This window comes from Anguilla anguilla, chromosome 1 (assembly GCF_013347855.1).
Source record: "Anguilla anguilla isolate fAngAng1 chromosome 1, fAngAng1.pri, whole genome shotgun sequence".
Classification (NCBI taxonomy): domain Eukaryota; kingdom Metazoa; phylum Chordata; class Actinopteri; order Anguilliformes; family Anguillidae; genus Anguilla; species Anguilla anguilla.
Window position 1 is genome coordinate 23,057,890 of NC_049201.1, and position 25,438 is coordinate 23,083,327.

General features: G+C 38.9%; 1 protein-coding gene across 2 annotated transcripts; it reads right to left on the bottom strand.

Moving 5' to 3' along the window:
- Positions 1–676: 676 nt before the first annotated feature.
- LOC118222884 (adhesive plaque matrix protein-like) lies at positions 677–10,080 on the bottom strand. 2 transcript variants are annotated; one of them, XM_035408806.1, is made up of 8 exons: positions 9,957–10,080; positions 6,340–6,460; positions 5,997–6,175; positions 4,854–4,990; positions 4,354–4,552; positions 3,758–3,894; positions 3,210–3,633; positions 677–3,119 (listed from the first exon to the last, which is right to left on the bottom strand). In XM_035408806.1, exons 1-8 carry the CDS (start codon positions 10,000–10,002, stop codon positions 2,563–2,565), a joined length of 1,800 nt encoding a protein of 599 aa, XP_035264697.1. In that variant the 5' UTR covers positions 10,003–10,080; the 3' UTR covers positions 677–2,562. The 2 variants fall into 2 exon arrangements, with proteins under 2 accessions (XP_035264697.1, XP_035264690.1); XM_035408799.1 differs by having other exon boundaries at positions 677–3,633.
- Positions 10,081–25,438: the final 15,358 nt, after the last annotated feature.

Below are 25,438 nucleotides of genomic sequence, written 5' to 3' on the forward strand. Positions count from 1 at the left end.
GTTAATTTCTATGGAAGGAAGGCCCAATGAGTAGTCCAATTATGTAAGACATGTCCTCCCAATTTCCAGGGATATGATTCACTAATAAACTAATGTTTAGTTACTTATTTTAACAAGTCATGATCTTGAGTAGGTGGTGCTCCAATAGGAGACAGAGATTCAAGCAAACTCAACTCTTGACCTATACCAGAGCACTGGATAAAATTTGGCAGACCCAATGAGACTTCTGGAAACTCAGTCCTACAAACAGTAACTTCCCTTTCCAGAGGCTCTAAACCAGGGATCTCAAACTCAAGTCCTTAAGTGCTGTAGTCTGTCCTGACTTCTATGTTTTTTCAGGCCATTAGTGATACATTTTAGTCATAGATTGTTGTGCGGTCATGTTTCCAGGTTAAATGATGGCTACTGATGGAAAGAAAACCACAGAAACTACAGACACTGTTGGCCTCCAGGACTAAGATGGAGTGTATAGCTGGTATCAAGACTATACTCACATCCATCCATCCATCCATCCATCCATTATCTATACCCGCTTATCCTGGTCAGGGTCACGGGGGACTATACTAAATTATATTCCCAGCATCCTCCCTTATGTGGAATAATTGAGTGATATCACTTAATAGATTAGATTAGATTAGATTCAACTTTATTGTCATTGCACAGAGTACACGTACTGAGACAACAAAATGCAGTTAGCATCTAACCAGAAGTGCAAAAGAAGCAGTAAAGTGCAGTAAGGTGTATGTACATATGTATAATATAAATATAGAATATGGAATGAAAAGCTAAGGTATATACAGCTTATTACTAAAAATGATCTTTGCTAAATGATCACTATCACTGATTAAAGCTCCTTTTTGTAGGAAACAAAGGATGTAGGCACACAACAGCATGTAATCAGCATTAACAACACTGAAAATCCTTACTGAAATGGTTGTTAGCTCGCTACATACAAAAACACTTTTACAGTTAAGCAATGCGAACATGTATCAGTTGCCTCATAAAATAAAATCCCAGTCAGGGGGAGTATTAATTCATGTTTCCAAATATGTTGCAACATAAATACATTAAAGCTCGCAGGTAATTAATTAAATATGTCCAGACTGTTTTTCTTCTTATTTTCAGCTCACCAGAGTATTTGCTGTTACTTAGCCACTGAAATTGTTGCGTACAGTTGTATTTTTGTTATTACTATCAGACAAATCAGTGATAGTATTTTAAAATGCAAAATGAAATATCTTAAATTCAAAACAACTAAGAAATTTTATCAAAACACAAATATGGTTTAAGCGGTATTGGAGGACTGAAATGGTCTTAGAGCGCTCTCCAGTGGATTTTTCTGCCTGGCACATGGTTCTCTGGAGCTATATATGAGCAAATTACTCTTGACTACGTCCACTTTTAGCATAAAGGAAAATTTACTTCACTTTGACCCTTATGCAAATCTCTATAATGCTTTTATTAAGTATTTAGCAGTGTAGTTTCAAGGGCATAAAAATAAGCATTGAAACACATTTGGACAACAGCACTGAGAATTTCCATTACTCAGCCAATACAGAGAGGCAGATAAGGACGAACCCACATTATTGTACAAGCACATGAAGAACTGGCCATATATATTGCTTGCAACTCAATCTATGGGGAAGCAAAATAGATTTTAAAAAATTTGAATTATAATTATAGAAGCATTTAAAGAAATCAATGAAAGCATATAACATTTGCCCCACTCTGGACCTAAAAAACAGTAGAAACAGTAATTCCCTCTTCACACTGCTAGTGAAAAAGCAAAATAAAATAGAAACCACATTATCTCTGCTCAGATAGTTAAGTCCTAGATGATGTGGGTTTATTCATTTTAACAGCAAATGCCTACTTTGTGAGTAAAACAATGTGTGCCACTATATTTATAACTGTGTACATTTATAACCCACAACCAAATAACCTATTACCTGCCAGCAAATTTAACAACTACAAATCCAAGGGATGAAAGTGGTTTCCACTTTGGGTAGAAAAAGGCATTTACACGTTCTTAGGAGACCAACACAGTGTATATTTATCGCACAGTATCTGTCCCCACAAGCAGATATTCCACTGAAGCATCTAAGAGCAATAGCAGAGGCCCTGGTCTGAACCTACAGCATGCTGGTCCCTAATCCAATGTACCACACTGCAGCTGGATTTCACAATTGAGCAAATTTAGGCCTCCTGGGTGATACATTCCCCTGAGGCACTTGTTCATGGTGTGTTGTGCACCTCATGACCTGGAAGTGATCATGACCACCATAGCACCAGCTGTGACTGCTTGAGAGTCCCCTGGGGCAATGTAACCAGCAGGGGGTTCCCTCCGTTTTGCTAGCCCCTCATCTGTACAGTTGCTCAGCCCTGCAGCAGACTGACTCTGGGCGCACTGTTGGAGGCAGCAGAGATGAGGTGGACTTACGAAAGTGTCGGGGCATTCCAAACTGGTTGACAAAAAGGGAGACATTTCAAAAAATGTAGAAAAAATCTCTTTTATGTTTTCCAACTCATTCATTTTAAGTAGAACAGCCTTGTAAATTTGTGTCACAGCGATGCATTTCTGGGGGAAGGTGGCTCTGAATTGGTATCAACTGGTTTGGGGTGCTCAAAGTTGGTATAGACTTGTTCGGAGCACTTGTAGTTGGTATAGACTGACTCCGGGTGCTCAGAGTTGGCATAGACTGGCTTGAGGTGTGCAGAGTTGCTATAGACCAAGTTGGGGTGCGTGGAGTTGGCATGGACTAGTTTGTGCTGCTCTGAGTTCATGTAGACTGATTTGGGGTTCTCTGAATTGGTATAAACTGGTACAGGGTGCTCTGAGTTGGTATAAACTGGTTCAGGGTGCTCTAAGTTGGTATAAACTGGTTCAGGGTGCTCTGAGTTGGTATAAACTGGTTCAGGGTGCTCTGCGTTGGTATAAACTGGTTCAGGGTGCTCTGAGTTGGTATAAACTGGTTCAGGATGCTCTGAGTTGGTATAAACTGGTTCAGGGTGCTCTGAATTGATATAAACTGGTTCAGGGTGCTCTGAGTTGGTATAAACTGGTTCAGGGTGCTCTGAGTTGGTATAAACTGGTTCAGGATGCTCTGAGTTGGTATAAACTGGTTCAGGGTGCTCTGAGTTGATATAAACTGGTTCAGGGTGCTCTAAGTTGGTATAAACTGGTTTAGGATGCTCTGAGTTGGTATAAACTGGTTCAGGGTGCTCTGAGTTGGTATAAACTGGTTCAGGGCTAGAGGCCAGCATGCTGTCAGTTTTTGGATCGGAACTGCTAAAGTCATGCATGTCTATTAAACCTGGACCATGATGCACTACTCCGTATGACTCATCAGACTGAGCCGCTGGAGAGGAGAGCTGAGGGGCGTATGCCTGGACGTGACGCACACCTTCCAGAAGAGGAGGCGGGGTAGAGAACCCCATCAGAGGCTCGTCAGAGGGGTTTACAATCGGTTGCTCTGACACTAGCGTTCTCTGCTGGAGCTTGATGTACAGGTTGGTCTTTGCCTTGGACTGGACCCAGCTTCTCGTGTTCCTGTCCGCGGCGTCATCGTCATACTGTTTCATATCAACGTAAGCCTTCTTCTGCAGTGTTTTCCACTCTTCCACAGTGAAAATCTGCAAATGGATATTAGAGAGGGTGTGTGTGTGTGAAAGAGAGAGAGAGAGAGAGAGAGAGAGAGATGTTTTGATGACTGTGAATTACAGGAAAACACTAGATGAATGAATGGGTTTCACTCACGAGGTTGAGCGGAAGGTGGGCCGGGGGCCGGTAGATGGATCTGAACGCCCGGGTTAGGAGGAGCAGTGCAGATATGAGCAGTAGGGGGATTAATAACCCCACACTCAAGCGCTTGACCAGCTGCAGGTGCCTCTGATCTGTGAAGGAAAGGAACACGACCAGCACGTGTCACTTACAGCCTTCTTCATGTATACGTGGTATCATAATACATAATACGGTAGCCATATTAAAATATTACATTACATTACAGGCATTTGGCAGACGCTCTTATCCAGGGCGACGTACAACAAAGTGTATAACCATAACCAGGAACAAGTGTGTCAAAAACCCTAGAGAAAAGTACCGTTCCAAGTGTAGGGAACAACCGCATAATTCAACTTGGACCCTGTAGGTTAAACTGATTAACACTAGCACAAACAATAACAGCAGCAACGCAGTCTAGGCAAAAATACAAGCAGTAGTTAAGACGAGTGCTTTAACTGAGTCAACTACGAAACAGCTACCCAGTTACAACCATAAGCTTACGGTCAGTACTACTACACATGACATGTAGCAGATATACTACAATACACAAAACAACAGCCATTTTGCTTGACCTCCTGTACTTCTCCCGGGAAGGGATGCGGAATTGTCAGTGAAGGCGCAGGCCTCTCCCTCAGCTGATTCGTAATCGTGATGGGTGTACTGGGAATGGCTCATCCAGATCTTGGAAGACACAGAAACACAGTACTCTGTCCCAGGAACCAGGTCTTCCATCCTGTCAGTATGAAGTGCTGTTGTCCTACTAGATAATGTCTATCAAACAAAAAAAGTGAGCATTCGTGACTAAAAACATTTATTTTAAATGGTATTCTTCAGACCAATCTTGAAGTGGGGTGATTTAAAAAAACAAAAACAAAATATAAATATTACAATTAGAATATGACATTTTCCTTACCAGTCAAAATATGTGATATAAATTTTCTTTGTATATTTAAACAACACCAACTCCCCTCCCCTCAGATATCAAAACCCATTCCGTTTGTATGTGGAGTATAGTGTATAGCGTATAGTGTATAGTTAGCGGCTCCATTGTTTCACTGTCATCAGCACTCACAAGGCCATTTCTTTGTTTGTAATGAATCATATACTCCATCTTCTCCACGTCTGTGTAGTTCTCAAAAGATGGGTAAATATGCACTTGCATAGAATTTGCCTCTGGAACTAGATGAAATCTTGGAGGATCAAATGTCACTGAAAAAAGAACAAAAAATAACAATCACTTTTCCCAAATATGAATATAAATACACAAATAAAAATTGCCTGAATCAATAGCTATGCTTCCGTCAGGATGTTGCAGAGTATTCACCATGGGACACTTCAAACGCCTGCTTGTACTTGCACACAAAACAGCCCAGCACAGCTAGTTTTCAGATTGGGCCAGTCACACAAAATTTTGACAGGACAGAATAAATTCACACTATTGTAAAGGTACCTTTTGACAATACATAAAATTATCACATTCTGTGATATTTGTAACATTCTGTGATATAGGTCTGTGGCTGTTTGGTAAAGGGGCTCATGTTGTCCACAGGATGTTGTGCTAATCATGGGACTCAACTTCCATGATTAGCACTAAGGGACATGTCCCTTTTCTTTAATTTTAGTTGCCAACATTTATGCCTGCAGTGTGTTACTGCTGCAGCTTTTGTTTCTAATGGATTGTAATTCACAGTGACAGGTGTGTGTAAGGAGAACTGCTGTGGAAGTTTTGTGTCTGTGGTGTCCTTTGGTCTAAAGGCAGCCCTCACAGAGCTACACTGACATGTCAGATTGTGTACTGTACAAGAGCAAACAATGAGATTTGGAAGAATAAAAAGTGGAGTTTCCTCTCACCCATGCATGTGTGGACAGAAAACTTTCTTATTTTACACTGAGCTTTACATTTTTTTATCTGGGTCTAGTACCAGCCATCTAGCAGATGGGGGATATGCACATACACTTTCATACTTTTAAAGTTGATCAAGAGGTTGTTTCATGTCAAATTTTGCATGCACAGTATTTTGCGTCATTCGTGTATACAATAATGCCATATATTCAGTATACGGTATGCACTGTATACGGTATGGTATGGTATGCATCTGCCTGCCATATATTCATGCATACATAAACCTTGAAATGCCTGATATCCCATATGTTTCTCCACAGAAACAGATGGAGACACAGGAAAGTATACTTGGTTCTGATTGGCTTATCTTACTGTCCATATGTGGAATGGACATCTTGGCCTCCACCCAATCAGACTCAGTGCTGTGACTGACAGCCCTCACACGGCCGCACATCAAGTGTCCCTTATGCGTTATGTCCTTTGTGAGGTCACACTGCACCAAGGAGATGTTCCAACATTCTTTTTTCTGTATCCATCTTGAAACTCCATATCTAAAATTAAACACATATATAATATACAGTACATGTAACTTTATACAACATACATGTATATATACACACACACAAACACACACACAACCACATGCACACACTCACACACACACACACACACACACACAATACAATGATACAATGTTGAACTGAATAATACTCACAGTTTATACTCCACCTGATACAGTGTTTCACTGCTATTTCCTGTGGCTGGTTCCCACGTAAGGAAAGTCATCAGGTTTTTTGATGAGAATTTCACTGTGTGAGGTGTATGAAGAACACAACCTTCGAAAGATATGCAATATGCAGAGACATTTTTACAAGGTCACAGGAAGCAAAAAGTGAGTTCCTAATTCTAAACTGTTCTGAAATCCAGAATGTCCACACTGGCACAAAATAATTTAGGAAGAAAATTTCAATTACAGAAAAAAAAACAGAGATTGCTGGCAACCTTGGAGACTTCTGGGCCACATTCAATCCCATAACTTTAAAATAGCAGAGAAAGCACTTCTGATTTCATCATGCAGCTGGGCGTTACACCTACACATATGTCAAGTTTGGTGCATAAATACAACCAGTCTTCAGGGAGGTGTGGCATAGTGTCACATTAGAGTATGCTTGCTGCATGCAACATGGCTGCCACACCATGTGACCTGAGGCAGCTGATTGTAGATATCCACAGCCCTACTGGAAATTCCAGCCACAAGATGAAATTTAGGTTGAATTTGGTGGTGGTGATATTATCTGTACAAACTGGCCCACCAGCTGGACATGGTCTTACTGGCATGGATGCTATCTCCAACCATCTCGCTGCCAGCTTGACCATCTCAAACCAGTTTCAAACCAGCTGGACTAGAACATATCAAAATTTGAACATTTAGTATATTAGTATTTCTGTGGGTTTATAATAAAAGAAGGGTTTTTGTAGAAGTACTCTACTGTCCTCTAGTGGAGTCATCATAACTTTAGGTATATGTTTGAGTGAGTGTTAGGAGCAAGACAGCAAGCAAAAGTGTGCACTGGAAGAGCTACTTGATTTGGAGGTTATGATATTATTATTATTATTATTATTATTATTATTATTATTATCATCCAATGTGCTGGAGTAGGCTACAGAGCCAAAACAACAAGAACTAGGTCACTGTATAAATATGTACAGACAGCACTGTATGCGCCTCCAGATATTCCTTCTGGAGTCCATTATGTTCAGCCCATTATGTAAGCACCAACAATTTCAAGCTTCAAGATTACGTTGTTGTAGTCTGTATCTCCCGGTCACTTGTCTCCCCAGTACTGTCTCTGTGTCTGTGTTCCCTGAACTGCTTCACTCCCCTGTATTTGTGTGATTTCACTATTCGGGTGGTTCCGGGTTTTCGTGGTTTCCCCCCCTTCCTTCCAGTCTCGTTTTTACTTACTTCCTACTTATTTCTAGTTTTACTAATTTCTACTAATCCTTACTAATTTATAGATTGTAAAGTACTAACCTCATTAATATACTAACATGTGAATATTACTAATGGACTAACACACACTAGTTTTGGGTTTTTGATAGTTTAGATCACTATACTAATACATTAACCAGTCTCCCCTTTTCCATGCTGCGCTGTAGCTCCGCCCCTTTTCTTTCTAGCCTGCTCTAACGCTGAGTTCTGCAATTGCCTGCACTTGTCTCTTGCTCTGACTGCACCTCTCTCTCTGCACGCGTTTTTACCTGCTTAACCCAGGCCGTCTATTATCATTGTTGTCTATGTGATTCCAGTCCGCGTTTTGTCAGTCCCCTGTCATTTAATTAGTTATCCTAATGTTCTTCACCTGGATGTTGTTTGTTACTCCGCCCTCACTCACTTAACCCCTCCTTGATTGTTACCTTCCCCAGTGTATAAATGTCAGTCTTTTCCACCAGCTCACGGTTAGAACGTTGATCGAATTCATTGTGCCGATATTTAGTAAGCCTTTGTTTATCGAGATTCCTGAGACACCCCTTCTGAACGACTTCGAGTTTGCCTGCCCCTTTTTGGTTTGTTTGCTTCTGGTTTGACCTTTGCTTTGCTTTGATTTCTCTTTTGCCTGTCCCTTTGTACCTTCACTGCTCTGATCCCCTGGTTTTTGATTTTTTGCCTGTTTATCACAATTCTTTTGGAAACTCGATTCGGCACCGTCCTTTCTCTGATTACCTGGCTTCGAACCTCGGACTGAATAAAGACAACGTTTTTTAGATTTCCCTGGTCTGCGTTTGAGTCCTTGCACAGAACATCACATACGTGCCATCACAGGCTTACTTTGTGCAAGTGGAGCACTGTTTATGAAAGTTTGGCAAACACTGGCAAGCTTTTTGGGGTGTGTCCACCAGGCCACGAAAAATAGGTAAAATTTTATTCTACTTAAAAAGGTCTTTTAGTGAAACATGTATGCAGAGCATGCAGTTCTTTAAAACTTTTATGATACAATAGAGGGGATTTATAAAAATTAAGGCAAAACAATTTGTGTGACTGCTGGTGAACATTCCTGGCGAACCTTAACTGAAATTGATTATTCCTGACAATTCTAATAGGCCAGTACTCCAGTACCCAGTGGTATACACCCTATTATGTGTATAACCATGTAATTTAACTTAATTTACAAAACTCAGTGATGTATACAGCATGAGGCTTGCATTTTTGAAAAACAGCTAAAAATGTATTTTGGAGCATATTTATTAGTTGAAGTAATGCACAAGCACATACATGATCCCTTATTCCTTAGCTATTTTGAAAGTACCCTTCCCAAGGACCAGACCTGAGATACTGCTAAACCTGTGCTACCTTTTCCCCTTGCTTAAATTTGTCAAAATTGGTTAAAAAAAAAAAGTTTGTTTTGTGTCCACGTTGGCTTTGGAGTGATCAAAACTGTACCATGCCTGAGTTTAGACAAACCCAGCCATATGTGTCAAAAGTATTTCCAGTTGGGCAAGGTGGCAACAAGGAAAATCCAAAATGAGAAATATCTGAGACAATAAATAAATAAATAACAATATGTTTCACACCCGTTGGTATTGGAAGTCTAATAAGAAGATATCGAATTAAGACATGCTTCAAACAATGCAGAACACAAGAATATCCTCCACATTTTGGCATTTGGATCACACTGCCTTCTACTCTTCGTTGTCAGAAATGTTGGCAAGTGCTACCTGAGGCCAGGGACAAATCCCTCAGTCACATTTCTTCATTCACCTGAAGTTTCCTTTGGAAAAAATAATCATTCTATTCTATTCTGTTCTATACTCAGGACAGAAAAACTAAGACAGAAAAGTTTCAGAGCTAGAGCTCCGCTTTCTAGCAGCAGCTGTTCGAAGTTACTTGACCATACGGATCAAACTACCGCTTTTGGTGAAACTGAAATGTATACATGACCGTCATTCATTTAAACGGCGTAATGTAATTATTGATCCGCATCCTTAAATCTTAAATTGGTGATAAAACCTCATTTAAATGCATATCCTCTAATGATAATACATGCAGATACGATACATTTAAAGGTTATGACATGTTTATATAATTGAAGGCATTTAGACCATTTTAAGGCCTAAGTGTCTTAACAGACGGGGTTCCCTTTAAATTTGCCATCTGTAATTTGTATAGTAAATACTTGTTTACAGTAAAACAACGATTGGGTCAGTTCATTAATATGTTAGTTTTTCTTATTAATATTTGGCATCATTTCAGATTACTGTAAATATTTTCCTTTCACTGATTTAAGCACTTTTTCAAAATTAACATAATTAGTGATTAATAATATCACCTACCTGCATTTGTTATCATAAGGAGCAGAATGACAAAATGAGAAATCATGGTGGTCTTGGTTTCACTGGGCTCTGACAGGTACTGATATGGAGAATAACTTCCTCATCTGAAACATTTAAATACTACACTTCCTTACTCATTGACGGTGGGTTTGTCTGTTAGATGAGGATTGCTAAGAAATGAAATGTTGCTAAGAGATTACATGTAAATACCTTAAAAGGGACACCTGTGGTTGGTTGGTTATTTTGTGTACACCCTCTGCTTGTCAACCATTCTGCTCATGATACCTGTGCTTCCTCTTTGCTGAATCTGATAAGAGCAACAGACAAAGTGAAAATGAAAATACAAACAGAATATTATAATAGAATGGAATATATGTATTGTATGAATGCAATCCAAACAGAAAAATAGCTCACTCAGTTTTCTTCTTGTTCTTTTTCTTAATAATAATAATAATAATAATAATAATAATAATAATAATAATAAGGCTAGGCTTACTCTTAGTCTTATCAGATTCATTTTGTTGATAGATAACTTTAACATTTAATATCCTACAGTCAAACAAAAAATATCTCTTCAGAATGTTCTCTTTTTTTATAAGTTGGTTTTCCAAAATATGCAGCGTGAAAATATGAAGCTGTAGGGTGGTTTTCAGAATTGTGCCTCTTATCAGACCCCCAAAGGAACACAGACTGTGTTTACTGTGCTGACAGGGAGTCAGCAGGGTTTGATGAAGAGACAGAGCTATAGCCTCAATACTGCATAGTTGCAAAAGATTCTGCTGGATCAGCATTATGTGCTGTGATCTTTTTCCGTGTACAGTAATCATGTTTGGTGTTGTTGGTAAGCTGATGTCATGGGGAACAAGTTGGTGTCATCGATGGTGTGGTACAGTAGGTGCTGAATAAAGATCTTGAAACATCATTCAGATGTGAATAGCAGTGCCGCTGCAAAATACACAATTGTGTCTTTACAAGCTATACAAGCCAGAGGCATGTCCTTGTCCACCAAGATAGATAGTGTTCCATATAGAGCCACACTACTGGCAGAAAGAGGCTTTAGCTCCTCACTTGCAGTCTCCTTCTATGTATAACTGTTAGCACAGAGGAAAGGTTAAAACACTATTTTGGAGTCAGATAACCAAAACAACATTAAATGAATCCAGTTCCAGTAACACCAGGTAATACTACACATGTTCCTTCGCCACTCATATACTTCCGCTGTTTGGTGTATCTGAGGGGATTCTTACAAAGCATAATCATTATTTGTTTGTTGTTCACAACTGTTAGCAAAAAATATGCTTTGTTCTCAAACTGTAAGCTGAAATGACATATGTACAGTATACATTTCGACTGGAGAAACGGAAAACTGCTGACCGAGAAAAGTGCTAGGTACGATGCACAGAGCAGACTGTGAGTTCAAAGCTAGTGAAGGAAAATTGCAGTGGTATCATAAGAGCCAGCACCAGTGAGGGAACAGTGAAAGGCGAACACCAGTGATCCGTCTAGCAGTTTGCTTTCTCAGCTCAATAGATAATTTTATTCCAGCGATGAATGCATCAATCAGTGTGTTGCACAGTCAAATGCGTGCATTATTTTACATTAGGAGGTACTGTTTTCTCCCTATTATACTGCTTCTCTGTAAACTTGCTCCCGACTCACCAATTTTAGATGTACCCGGCGCACAGTTACAGAGATCTCAGGGAGAGGTACAGGCTATTTCCAGCTTTTTCATCAGTGGAACTTTTCTGCTTAATCCTCATTTTTTTTTTCTTGACTACTAATAACAAAATACAATATGTATTGTATAATAAGGATTTGATTAAGTAATTGATTACACTACATCAGAGTTCATACCCTGGCCTGTTCGATATCATAGGTTTTCCTCAGAGGTGGAAAGTTCAGAGTTCAGAAAGATAAAGACCTGCCATGTGTTTCCTCCACCCATGAACTCATCTAGCTGATTTCACTAATTATTTCTACCTCCTGACTGAATAACAGTGTTTAACAGCCAAGTCCAAAATACTAGGGATGACTTTTACTTTCTCTTTTACTTTCTGAACCTGAAATTTCCACCTGGTTCCACTTGAACTCATAAATTCATAAGACTGGAGACCTCTGCGCCATAACGGCAGCACTACCTGGGTGTGTTTTCAGATCGTTATGTTGTAGGGGGGACGAGAGGGCTGCGAGCAGGTGTGTGAGGGAAAGTCTCTCTGGCCCACATTGAGTCAGACTTGTGGCTTTCCCTGCAGCCTCATTAGAGCATGCAGACACACACACCGCAAGGCAAAGAGGAAGAGGCGCTTGCCAGAACAGGAAGTTCTGTGACCTCTTAGCGGCTCAAGCACTTCCCAACCGTTATGATGTGTGTGATGTGAAGCATGTGTATTGAATATCCTTCCTCTTCCACACAAAAGAACCTAGCTGAATTTTTTGGCATACGTGCATGCAGTTACTATATCAGTTGTCAAAAGTAGGCACTAGCATTGTATGTACCATAAAGACCTTTTTAGTTTTCAATCATATCTCCCTGGTACCACCAAAACAGTTGTGGAATAGTAAAAACACTTTGCACATGTCGGTACAATATTTGCATAAATAAATCACTCAAATTGCCAGTCAAGTCACGGTGAGTTTTTCTCTTTGTCCAGGGGTTGGCAGCCCTGGTCTTAGAGAACTGCCAAGCCAGGTTAAATCACCTCACCTGCTTTCTTTGGTCTGGATTAGTTACTGATTTCATGGTAAACAAAACACTCCAGACACTGTGGGTTAATTGCAGCATACTTAGCTGAAGATTAAACCTCAGACTTAAGTTCCTAGACCATTGAACTGTATTACAACCAAAACAGCTATCCAAATGTGTGAAATTAGGATTAGCTGTTCCTGTTGTAATGCAGTTCTGTGATCCAGGGGTCTGAACTTGAGGCTGAAACTCCAGCTAAGTACACTGCAGCTGGTCTGATGGCTCTTGAGGACCAGGGTTCTCAAGCCCTAGCTGTGAAATGAGGATGAAGAGAAAAGAATTGGTTAGGAGTGGGAGCATGTGGCTTCTTGCCATTCCTTGACCTTTCAGAATTTGACCAGCTGCCTGCTCACAGTAATAGGCCGTAGCCAGCACTTGTCAGACAAGGAACGGCTGTGCCTAGCTCTGCATAGTCAGACAGCTCCTGTGGCTGTGCAGTTCATGTTGTCTGGTCTCCTACAGACAGTCTGACAGGAGTCTTGGGGCCACTCCACTGCGGTACCTGCTTACCTGTTCAGTAGTATTATTTTAATATTAGTCGTATGCTATCATCTGTGTATTTGAGTCACGCCATTCGGCTCTCCCATTGGCTCAGCGGTTAAAGGGCCTTTGCTAACTGCAGACAAATGGCAGGCTGCCACTTCAGCAAATGATTAAATGCTCGGGCAACAAAATGAACCTGATTCATCTGCAGAAAGAAAGGCGACTTCTCCAGACTATGACCACACTGGGCCAGCTGGAAGTGCAGACCTGGCAGCCGTTCTGGGCTGAATATCTGCCCATCTGCAGTCGGACCAGCTGATCACTGATCTTTAGAAGAATTCATTTAATCTGAATGATTTATGACCTGAAAAGCAGGGAGTCTAAGATGCACAGCTTAGTGCAGTTTGACAAGGCTTAACTGTGCAGATCTCAGTCACAGAGATTCCTGCTCATTTGTAATCTTTTAAGAAGTTAGACATTTAAGACCTTATGGCCATTCAGGCATTATAGATTATCCTATTCTGTGTTCATTGCATCACGGAGTACACATATGGATATGTATAGATATGGTCTGACTATGATTAAAAAAGCAAACAGAATGTATATGTACATACATGAATATAATAATAATAATAATAATAATAATAATAATAATAATCATAATAATCATAATCATAATAATCATGATAATAATAGCAAAAATAATTATATTTTTACTGTTGTTGTTATTATTAGTATTAGTAGTAGTATTCATATTAGTATTAATTTTAACTATTAGTATTATTTCATGTTTTTATGATATAGTGTTTTGGGAGACCCACACAGATTTGTGGTTAGGCTGTGAATAAGCCTGTCTGTGGTCTTCCACTTAATAAGAAGTGATGTTTGTCTATTGTTTACCATGAGAACAAAGGAAGGCTTTCAGATGTAGAACAACAGGAAGTGGAAATGTGGTGTCCATTGTGTTTGTGACCAAGTCTTTTCCCACTAAAAGTCATTATTACATCCGTGAATCTACCACAGCTCTTCACTCTTTAACCCTATGAATGCACAGTTCAGCTTTCTGCTAATATAAATGAATACATTTGAGACCTGATAACTCACAACATTTTTGAGAACACAAAACATATACAGTACAATAGTACATTTACCTAAAGATGAGCAAGTCACCCGCATTCTGAACAGATTACTTCACTGTGTACCCAGAGTACCAGGTAAATTGCCCATCTTGGTGATGAACTGAAACAGTCCTGAGATCAGCGCGGCCTCACCATACAGAATCACACGGTCTTCACTTCCCGATAATTCTGTGTGCTGCTGCATTGCGTGCCACATCAACTGTATATTAAATAATTGAGAGGTTGACATCAACAGCTCTATCAAATCAAATTGAATATACAAATAAAGACACAAATACTGCACATCTTTGAAAAATATCCATCTAGCCAATGCCGATATATCGGAAATCATAGAACTCCATTGTTGTGACAAAAAGTCAGAGACATACTGTTACTTTAGTCAGTAGCCTATAATTCACCATTACGAAGAACCCGGCCATTGTACTTTTTACTGAAACAATTTCATGAAATGATAATACCTTTTTTTATATATGTGGAAAGTTGTTGCGTGGAACCAGAATACTGAACATAATCCCCATTAAAATGAACAATTTGCTCCATTTCAGATTAAATTAGTGCATTTCCTGATTGAATGCTGGGGTAGAAAAATATCTGAGAGTTGGGCAGAAAGATTTTCGGTTTTGGAATTTTCATAGGACATGTTGATGTTATTGCAAAAAAATTTAATTAGCATTGTTATCCTTTGAGTTTCATTAAAACAGGACTTTCATACAATATGTACTACTTTTCTGAGAGAACTGATCCAGCAGCAGCATGTCTGCAGTCTACAGTGGAAGCCACGCCTATATATATATATATATATATATATATATATATATTTTTTTTTTTTATTTATTTATTTTTTTTTTATGACACATGAAAATTTCATAATTCTGAAAGGCAGTCTGTATCACACCACACAATCTTTCTCCAGTTTTCACTGTACAAAGAAGCTAATTTATTTAATTCATTTTTACGTGCACAGTATATTATGCATGCTTTGACAATTTAAGCCAATGTACATTAACTGTCTACACATTTTTTTGATAAACAACTATGATATATCTGCTAAAGAAATTGTTGATCTCAAAATTAAGCAAAGTTTTCCACATTATTTTAACCACTCAACGAGCACTACTACTTCATGTAATGGCTCTGTATTTTTGAACCAGCAGGTGGCATCTGAATTCAAATCCGTGTTATGACAATGGATTTTTTATCTTATGCCATAAGCCTTGGATAAAAATTCCTAGGCCTATGGCAGGATACATTATGAATGATAGAGTCAATTTAGTGATTTTTTGCAAGGCAACATTTAAGGCATGATAAACAGAACTGTTTTCAAAAATTATATTTGATATATGCACGTACCTGCCTTTAGGATGCGCACACAAAATATCATCTTTCTACACTGAACAGAATGACCTCTGTGGTTATTTTCACACTTCAGTCAAATATGGGTTAATTCATGGAAGCAGAAAGGGTTCACCCACTAAGAGCACATCTTTCAAAATAACTCTCTACTACCCCTCTATTATTTAATACAGAAATATGATATCAGCAAAGATAACTATCTACAATTTTCCCAACTCAAAAATACACTGAAAATCAAAATCAATATCTCATATGGGAATACCCTGCAAACCCCATCAGTCATGGGCAACCTTTCGAGCGTGCAACATCGACGAAACCTATCTCAAAATTACACACCCTCGCATCATCAGTAACAGATGCCACATTATATATTCATTATATATTCCCATTAAAGACTGAGAAAAGACCTTTCCATCAACACAGATACGGTTTTTCTGTAAACAAATATGTAACAGCGTGTCCTTGACTAAGAATCCTCAACTGCAGCCTATTCAATATAAGATTAGGCACAACTCCAGATGCACGTAGTTGTCACCATGTTTGTTCACAGTATGCACTCAGCTCATCTGATAATTACATTCACTCTACCTGACTCGGCCCATCAGTTCAAATATTTTGGAAAAAAATTAGAAATGCTAAAAATAATAAATACCACAGTATTTGACTTTCTCCATCCCTGTTTCTCCGAGGAGACCCTTCAACTTTTATACCCTAATATGAACATGCCATTCTTATCATTGTTATTCTTATCATTGAATTATTCCAGAAAAATAGTGGCCAATTATCACTATTACTGTCATGTTGTAAGATATGAAACCAATATCGAAGATGCCCTACAAACAGGGGACTCTGTAATGCATGTAAACAATTGAGAAGAACTTTAATCCACGCCATGCTGCCCTCTATTGGAATATGAGAAAAGTGTAAATACTTTTAAAAGAAAAGGCAGTATTTATTCCAACAATTTATTTATTTTTTTAGATTTTGCTGGAAGAAACAGCCCAACAGATATAAATGGTCTATTCTCTTGGCTGCCTACTCTCTAATTCACCCACCCGTTAGGTGATTAACTCACCTACCCACCGAGTCTCCCACTCTCTCACTGTCCCACCCACCCAGTCTCTCACTCTCCCACTCTCCCGCTCTCTCACGTACTCACTCCTATTTTATATAAGAGTAAGTGGTGAGTAACACCTCTTATTTTATATATCAAGACAGATAATCTTGGATATAGCAAACTGAAAAAAACTGAGTGTAATAGTCCTCAGTTTTGTAGGGTTTCAGAGGAGATGGGCACACTGTGCTGTAGGAGGTGCATCTCAGATGAAACATGGATGAAATCAGGACTCAGAGACCACAACTCAAGCAAATCATTACTTACATATTACTAAGGGAATATGATACAATTATTTACAGGGGATGACCAAACTAAACTGTTACTCTTTAATTAGATTTAAATACATTTTCTCAAAAAACGAATTCAGTTATTAATGATTCCACATTACAGTACACACATATATCCTCTCCCTGTTGTCGACAATAAATCTCGCATGGCATAGTGATGATATACTTGCATATTAAACCTGCATATTAATGAATACCTGATAAATTTACCTCAAGCATCTTAATATATTTTATTTACATGAATATCATCAAGTTACTTTAAAATATAATTGAAAATGTAATTAATTTTCATTGATTCGCCAGTAGGTCAAAGATTTTCTGGTTCACATAGGATATTCTGATCCTCCATTGGTTTGGATGTTATTTTCGTCACGTGACCAAACTAATCAGCAACTTTGTTTGATGGCTACCAAGTGACAAATAGCCATGTCTGATGAGTGAATTGTTGAAGTATCGAAACGGTTGGGATGCTTTTCGTCTGAATAAGGTGGTGGAATTAAGGAACTATGCTTGAATCCTAATTTTGGCAGTTTGAATCTCAGTCATGATATATAAGCAGCCACAAATAATGTCACTTGCTACTCAAATGAATAAGAATGCATATATTGTGCTTTTAATTTTTTTTTATTAGCAGGAGGCTATCCAATACATCCTACAGTTACAATTTTCTCAGTTGCTAAGTCAGTATGAATGAAACAGAGATACACATGGCCGCCACCATAATCAACATGGGCAGAACAGTAAACATTGTGTCATTTCTGATTGCTTTCGCACAAAACGCAAATGCTGAGCACATAATTGCAGAATAGCAAACACAGCTCACTGCATGACACAAAATTCAATGAAGTAAATCTTGTCAACTAAATTCAAATATTTGTTCACAGCAGATAGCAGATTGCCCCCGTAATTGTAAATCTGTACTGCTTGTGTACAGAACCTCATTGTACAACTTATCAATGACCGATCACTCTTTATTCATGATTATAATGGTAATCTATGAGTTGGTGTTGGCAACAACAGAACAAACAAAAGGGACAAAGAGAGGATGGAGACACGCGTATGGATGAAGGGGAGGAAGAGGAGTCTGGGTGCACCTTGGAGCACCTCCAAGGGGAAGATGAAGGTCATATATTTCTGATGGAAGTCCTACCAAAGTCATTAACCATGCAATAAATTCAGACTTTTCAACATGAGAGGCTGAGCAGCAGGTCAAGTCCAATCTTAATAGGTCAACCATGGAATCAGCAGTAGGAATATTCCAGAACGTTACTGTATTGTTTTGGTATTTCAGTATGGCACAATATACTGTATGTATAAAATTATTTTCCATCAATGTCTTTGCCAATCGAGATTTCAACGTTTTTATTTATTAATTTGAAAGACAAATAATTTAAAAGCAAGGGGAAAGCATTCAAGCTGTCATGGTGGATATGGCTGTTGCAATGAATATACTACATTTGAGGAAGGTCAAGAAAACAATTGTGCAATACCACAACATTGTTTTACAATGAATGTACAAAACATATATTTGGCAACAATATACAGCGTTCTGAAATTGCATCAAATGAAGACGAAACAGTTGTACGGGGCACCCTTTGAGAGGAACAGTGAAAGAGTGAGGATGCACAAGTAAGGGTAATTCAGTTTTGCGTCTTTTATACAATGCAGTGATTTAATTTAAGAAATCTGGATTACTTTAAAATGGACAGCCTAAACTGCGTACATTTATAGCCCACTTGTTAAACAATTTTTATTGTCTTTTTCTCTCTGAGAAAGCTTGAGGCAAGTGTGATACCATATTTCTTCATATATGTGTCTGAAGCTGGCTTCAGTCTAAAGTAAGCAGATGTGGGAGGAACATTACTGGTCATAGAGCCACAGTGAATATGCCAGACAAAAGAGGCATTCATATCACGATGTATGCAGCCTTGACAAGAGAGGGTGTTCTGGTTTACTTTTGGTTACTTCAGTTGTACAAGAGCACACCTCATAGTGTTTCTGGATTGAGTGAACCCCCAGTGGGGCCCAATATGCCACACTTTGTGGGCAAATGGGACAATGTAACTTCCCGTAACTCCCATCTTGTTACAGAATACTTTTCAGTTTAGACATTACATGTATAGACATGTAATTCCTCCCCCATATTTTCCTTTTCTTAACCACATTGAATAATTATTTTTAGCATGATGGTGAATTCATGCATAATGCTCATTTCACAACTGAGGATTCAGTGGATGTGCCAAGACAGGTGATTCTAACCTCACTGCATTGTAAGGGAAATCACTTCAAGTGGTGTTCATGTAAACGCATGGCCTGACCAACAAGAAAGAAGTGACTGCATCTGTCTACAGTAATGGATTTGACTTTTTCACAGTAATACTTCACTGTTTTTCATATTTTGTTTTTCTTCACAATAAAGTATTTACAGAATAATTCAATGCATATGGAACACTGCTGAAATGGAACACAATAATTTGAAAAAAGTGTTTTCTGTCTCTGGAGTGATTCTTTCTGAAATTCTTCTCTGTGGTCTTCAATTACGGAAACAGGAATAGAGCAAGTGAAAAATGGTTATTTGCCTTTTACATGCTGTAATTATAGCACCAATGAGTGGTCCACAAAGAGATCATACACACAGCGGTATATTGATAGTTGTAGTTAGTATTTATTGTGTCGTTTTTGACAGAAATATATATTTTACTTAGATGGACTTTGTATTTTGCTAAATAAATGTGTCATTTTGGCCAACGTGTTTGGAGTTTGTATATCAATGTTAACTGTTCTGAAAAAGTGAATAATTTTGGAAAAATATGCTCAAGCCATTGTTTCCCCCAACAGCTTAAACCAACACAAATTTATCAATTCATGTCACTGCTGCTAGTGTCTCTTCTGTAAACAATGTAAATATTTCTGTTGAGCTACAATGGACGAATTGACCAATGAGGAGGAGGAGCAAGAATAGTTGGGGGAGGAAGAGATGGGGGTATCAAACTGAGGAGTGTGGACACAGAAAATGGCTGCCCTCAGGAAGAGAGGGATGGAAATTAGAGAGAGTGCGAAATGCTAGCTGTTGAAACAGGAGAAGTGAGGGGGTGGGCAGAGGAAGAGTGCGGTGATCAATCACCTCATTTCCTATGCAGGAGTAGCTGGACCGATGGGGGTGCTCAATCTAAACACAAATGTGCTCTGGAACAAATTTACACAAGTGTCACGCTTATTTTCTTCCCCAGCGTATTTTATTAATGTCAGTGGCAGCAGAGCCCATATAGATGTGTGCAAAATGAAAAATGTTAACATCTGTTTCAATGTGTCCCTCAAAATTAAGGGCACAGGTTGTAGCGATTAGATCGAATAGAGGCTTAAACTGCGTTGATGGTGCTCAAACACAGTCACACAGTCACAAGCACAAAATAATTAAGATTGAATGGTTCATTACTGCATCGAATGGTGTCTTAATTCCCTCTTATAAACACTGGAGACTGACTGTTTCACATAGCATGTTGTATTTTTTTAATGGCAGAAACCTTTTTTTCTCTGTTTCCATCTCCAGTTTAAAGATCCATTTCAGTGTGCTGCAGTCCCAGCTCTGCCTCTGAGGGAGAGAGAGAGGGGGCAGCTTGGATGCTGAATTACCCACACTGCCTTTCAGATACAGAACAATGGTCGTCATGGTAACTGCTTGGCTAATCCTGTGGACAGTGAGTGAGAGAGAGAGAGAGAGGGGGGAGAGAATGAGAGGGAGAGAGATTGAAAACAGGAATCTGAGAAGGAAAAGGGACCCAGCACTCCTTTGCCGCAGTCAACAGTCAATACGACAGACGCCAGAATGGTTTCAATTAACTGAGAGACAAATATAACTGCAGAAATACCCCCTCGGGGTAATGATCCCGGTTCCATTGCCAAAAAGGTGAAGCAAACACACCAATGGTTATTAATGTGTTAAATAAAAACACTGAGTGCAACTGAAATTTAGTTAGCTGTAACAACTATGTGTGTGATGAAGAAATAAGGAATGATCTATGAAATGCATTCTGAAGAGATAAACCCAAATTATTCCAGTGTCAACTTCCCCCAGGACCAGAAGGGGGCAGCATGAGCTTTCCTTGGGAAATGCCAGGGGTATTTCTCAGAGGCAGGCTGTTTATTCTGAGTATCTACTCTACAGCCACCTTTTAGTGCACAGTAATGCATCGCTAAACTGGTAAGCACCAAACACCATGTGGGCTTAGCCCTGGTTGGCCGTCATTCTGTGCTTGACTCATTTTGACTCATCTGTTGGACTGTTATACGTGTTCCACATCCAACCATTGCATTTAATCACGACTCCCTGCATTACGTGGAAAATAAGATGACTAACACCGCTCACTGTGCCTTCTCACAAGATACCTCAGTAAGCCATCTTGCAGATATCTGCTGATTCATGTGACATTGTGCACTTTACCACAATACTCACCTATTAGAAATAGGAAAAGCCAGGAGAATTATGATGGATTCAACTATTGCCATGCAATACATCAAAGTATACAGTTACGCAAATTGTGATTATAGGAAATGACGTTATTTCATTACTAAACACAAGTAAACACATTTTTTGAATTAATATTTCATTAATTTAATGATAAAAGTTATCAAACACCCATGTCACCCATGTGAAAAGTATTTGTCCCTTAAACTTAATAACTGGTTACACCACCTTTAGCAGCAATAACTATAACCAAAAGCTTCCTACAATTTCATATCAGTCTTTCACATCACCGTGGAAAAATGTTAGCCCACTCTTCTTTGCAGAACTGCTTTAATTCAGACAAATTGAAAGGTTTGAGGTCTGAGCATGAACTGCTCATTTCAGGTCCTGTCACAGCATCTCTATTGGGTTCTAGTCAGGACTTTGACTAAGCCACTCCAAAAGTTCAATTTAACATTTAGATGTGGATGTCCTTTTGTGTTTTGGGTCATAACCCAATTACACTTCAACTTCAGCTCATGGACAGATGACTGGACATTCTCCTTCAATAATGGCAAAGTCGCCCAGGTTGCGAGGCAGCAAAGAATCCTCACATCACACTACCGCCACCGTGTTAAACTTTGAAAAGATGTTCCTACAGTGAAATGCTGCATTTGCTTTATGCCAGACGTAATGGGACCTGTGTAATCCAAAATGTTCCACTTTTGACTCATTTGTCCATAGAACATTATCCAAGAAGGCTTGGGAATCATCCAGGTGCTAATTTACATGTGAGATGAGCATTAATGTGTCTCTTGGTTAGCAGCAGTCTTTACCTTGCTACTCTCCCATGAATCCCATTTTGCCTAGTCTCTTTCTCATTGTGGAGTCATGAACACTGACCATACTGAGGCTAGAGAGGTCCTGCAGTTCTTTGGATGTTCTTCTGGGATCTTCTGTGACTTCCTGGATGAATTGTCACTGCGCCCTTGGAGAAATTTTGGGCACTCCTGGGAGGATTCACCACAGCGCCAAGTGATCTCCATTTGGAGATAATGGCTCTCACTGTGGTTTGGTGGAGTCCCAGAACCTTAGAAATGACACTGTAACCCTTTCCAGACTGATATATTTTTCCCTAGAATTTTTTTTGATCGTAGCATAGTGTTCTTGTAGAAATATTGAGGTGAATACTTCATGCGGGCAGGGTACAATATCAGTGAGGTTTATATTTAGCAGGGGCTGGCTACAATCAAGCCTGGCTGTGTTCAATCAGCTGAATCTAATTATCAATTAAATTAGGTTAATTTGTTGATTGAGTAACTAAGGGAACAATTACTTTTTCACGTAGGTTATATGGGTAATTGATAACTTTTTTCATTAAATAAATTAAATAATAATTTATGTGTTTCGTGTTTATCCAGATTCCCTTTGTCTAATTTTACATTGCATCTAAAGATCTGAAATGATTCAGTGTGACAAATATGTAATAATGGAGGCAATCAGGACGTGGGCAATTACTTTCTCCCTGTCACTGTAATTTGACTACACTTATTTAGGTATAGTGGTATAGATATTGTAGACAGGACGATGCGGGATTTCTTTTTTCTAAAATAAACATTCTACTTTGCCAAAACCTCTGGACCAAAAACTTTATTATTTCACTGCTATACATAATGAAATTTAGATCACAAAAATTTAACTGATTAAGTTTTCTTTGGTAGTAAAAGCAGCTTGGTTTTCTACATTCAGTTCAATGAGCAGTGTTACTTCCGGGGGATTCACTCCCTGGCTCCTCCCAACCTCTCCAGTTCCTATATACGCTCTATGGTTTGTATACATGAAAGCACTGAGCTCCCTGGGGATCTGTTCCACGATTATCCACCATGCATTACTCACCCCCACGTGGTCTACGCATTTAACCCCTGCCCGCGAGGAACTGCCCCCCGCTTTCACTTTCATAAAATATTAATGCTACTTCTGGAAAAAGAAAAAAGCTTTTAGCTGTGACCGAATTTTCTGCGCGGATAACGTGCCGCGCGCCCAGCAATCCGGAGTGGCCGGGCGCGCGCGGACAAAGCTGTCATATTGTGTAGTGCGCTGGTCTTTCACCGGTCGCGAACCACTCCGCCAGCGTCCCACATGTTTCCCTTGGTTTGTACCGTGTCTAATGCGCTCTGGGCACGGCGCTTCCCGCGATATCGCTGGCATTTGAGGGACACGGCTATCCTGGAATATCTTTGTCATCTTCCCCTTTCAGTGGTAGTTGGATGGATGTTGACACTGTAACTTTAAGTCTATAAAACTATAAAGTCACTTAATCAGCTTAATCAGAGAGGCAGGGCCGAATTAACTTAATGTGCTTTGACCACTGATTCTGTGCTCATCTGCTTGGCACCATAGAGCAGAGAATCCCTTCGGGTTTAGCCTATGTAGTACAGCTGAGCTACAGTGCACTGCTCAAAATAACATTTTAACTGTTCATAATCTCCCACACTATGATGTACATGTAAAATTAGGGGGCGGCAATGTGGGTGAAGCTGAGTGTGCATGAGTGCATGTGTATGTGTGACGGAATGTGAATATGTGAGCCAATAGGAAAATGATATGCTGCACGTCGGCTTTACCATGAACATTAAAATCAATTTTATCTTACAATTTTGCCAAAGAAAAATAGAAATTGTACATGGGCCTGTGGGACAAAGATTGTAATTGAGAGGGTTATTCTCCAAATGCAATGGTGTAACATAATAGTTGGAACTGACCACTGGTATGGACTTACTCTTAGATTTTCCAGATATACATACACTATGCAGTAGTTTTGTATTTGTATTTTATACAAGTGTTCTTAAAGACAAGTACAGAACAAAATATCTATTTTAATTTTCTCTCTTTACAATATAACCTTATGAATTTCTGTTATGTCTAATTGAACATGAACTTTCCTTGAACAGGAATAATACATTCAAATATTTATGAATTTATTTCAAGAATTGAAATTTCATGTAAGGGCAGTACTAACGCAATAAACCATTTTTGAACTGGAAAAATCTTTAATTTTTCATCAAACTCTGTAAGATGAAAAATAGATAGGTTGCATTATGTTTATATATACAGTATATATACACTACATTTCCTAAAGTATGTGGACACCTGAACATCACACCCACATGTACTTGTGGAACATTTCATTCCAAAACCAACTGTTGCCACAGTTTTGGAAGTGCACAATTCTCTAGAATGTCATGTATGCTGCAGTATTTCCCTTCACTGTAACTAAGGGGCCTTGCACAAAACATGAAAAACAGCCCATACCATTATTCCTCCCCCGCCAAACTTCACAGTAGTCAGTATGCATCCCACCAAATATACCAAATGGACATGCAAAATGCATGCGGTAATAACAGTAAAACATTTTGAGTGTTTAGGGTCATATAGTATGCTAAAATTAATAAGAGCTTCACTACAGTTATGCACATTTTGTATATAATGCTTCTTCCTGCTTCTATACCTCATCCCTTGTAAATAAAAATAGCAAAATTTGATTTTGTCTCTAACTTGAATTTGTATATCAAAATACAGGTTCTGCGAATAATAATAATAATAATAATAATAATAATAATAATAATATCTTCTAATTATTGTACATATTAGGCTATAATAATTCTTTACACGCAAAGTTTGTTTTTTAAAAATATGTAAATGTCACAATGCTATTTACATATTGGTCTGTCCTCCTTTTTTTCCATCGGTCCGCAACTGAGTAATTTGGTAAATCCAAGGTTTATAAATCCAAACTGCAAATATTTTCGGACCTGTAATTTCAACACTAATCACTAGATGGAAACAGCGACGAGTTGTAGGAGACTATAAAAATGACGTCATTGGAGGTGAGTGAGTCCATTCATGGTATATTTTT

Excerpts from the sequence above, each read along its gene's own strand:
- LOC118222884 (XM_035408799.1), bottom strand. The coding sequence starts at position 10,002 with ATGATTTCTCATTTTGTCATTCTGCTCCTTATGATAACAAATGCAG. Across the intron at positions 4,991-5,996 it reads GTCCATTCCACATATGGACA|TGACATTTGATCCTCCAAGA; the intron begins GTAAGATAAGCC and ends TTCTTTTTTCAG. Across the intron at positions 3,895-4,353 it reads TCCCGGGAGAAGTACAGGAG|ATCAGAGGCACCTGCAGCTG; the intron begins GTCAAGCAAAAT and ends TTTCCTTCACAG.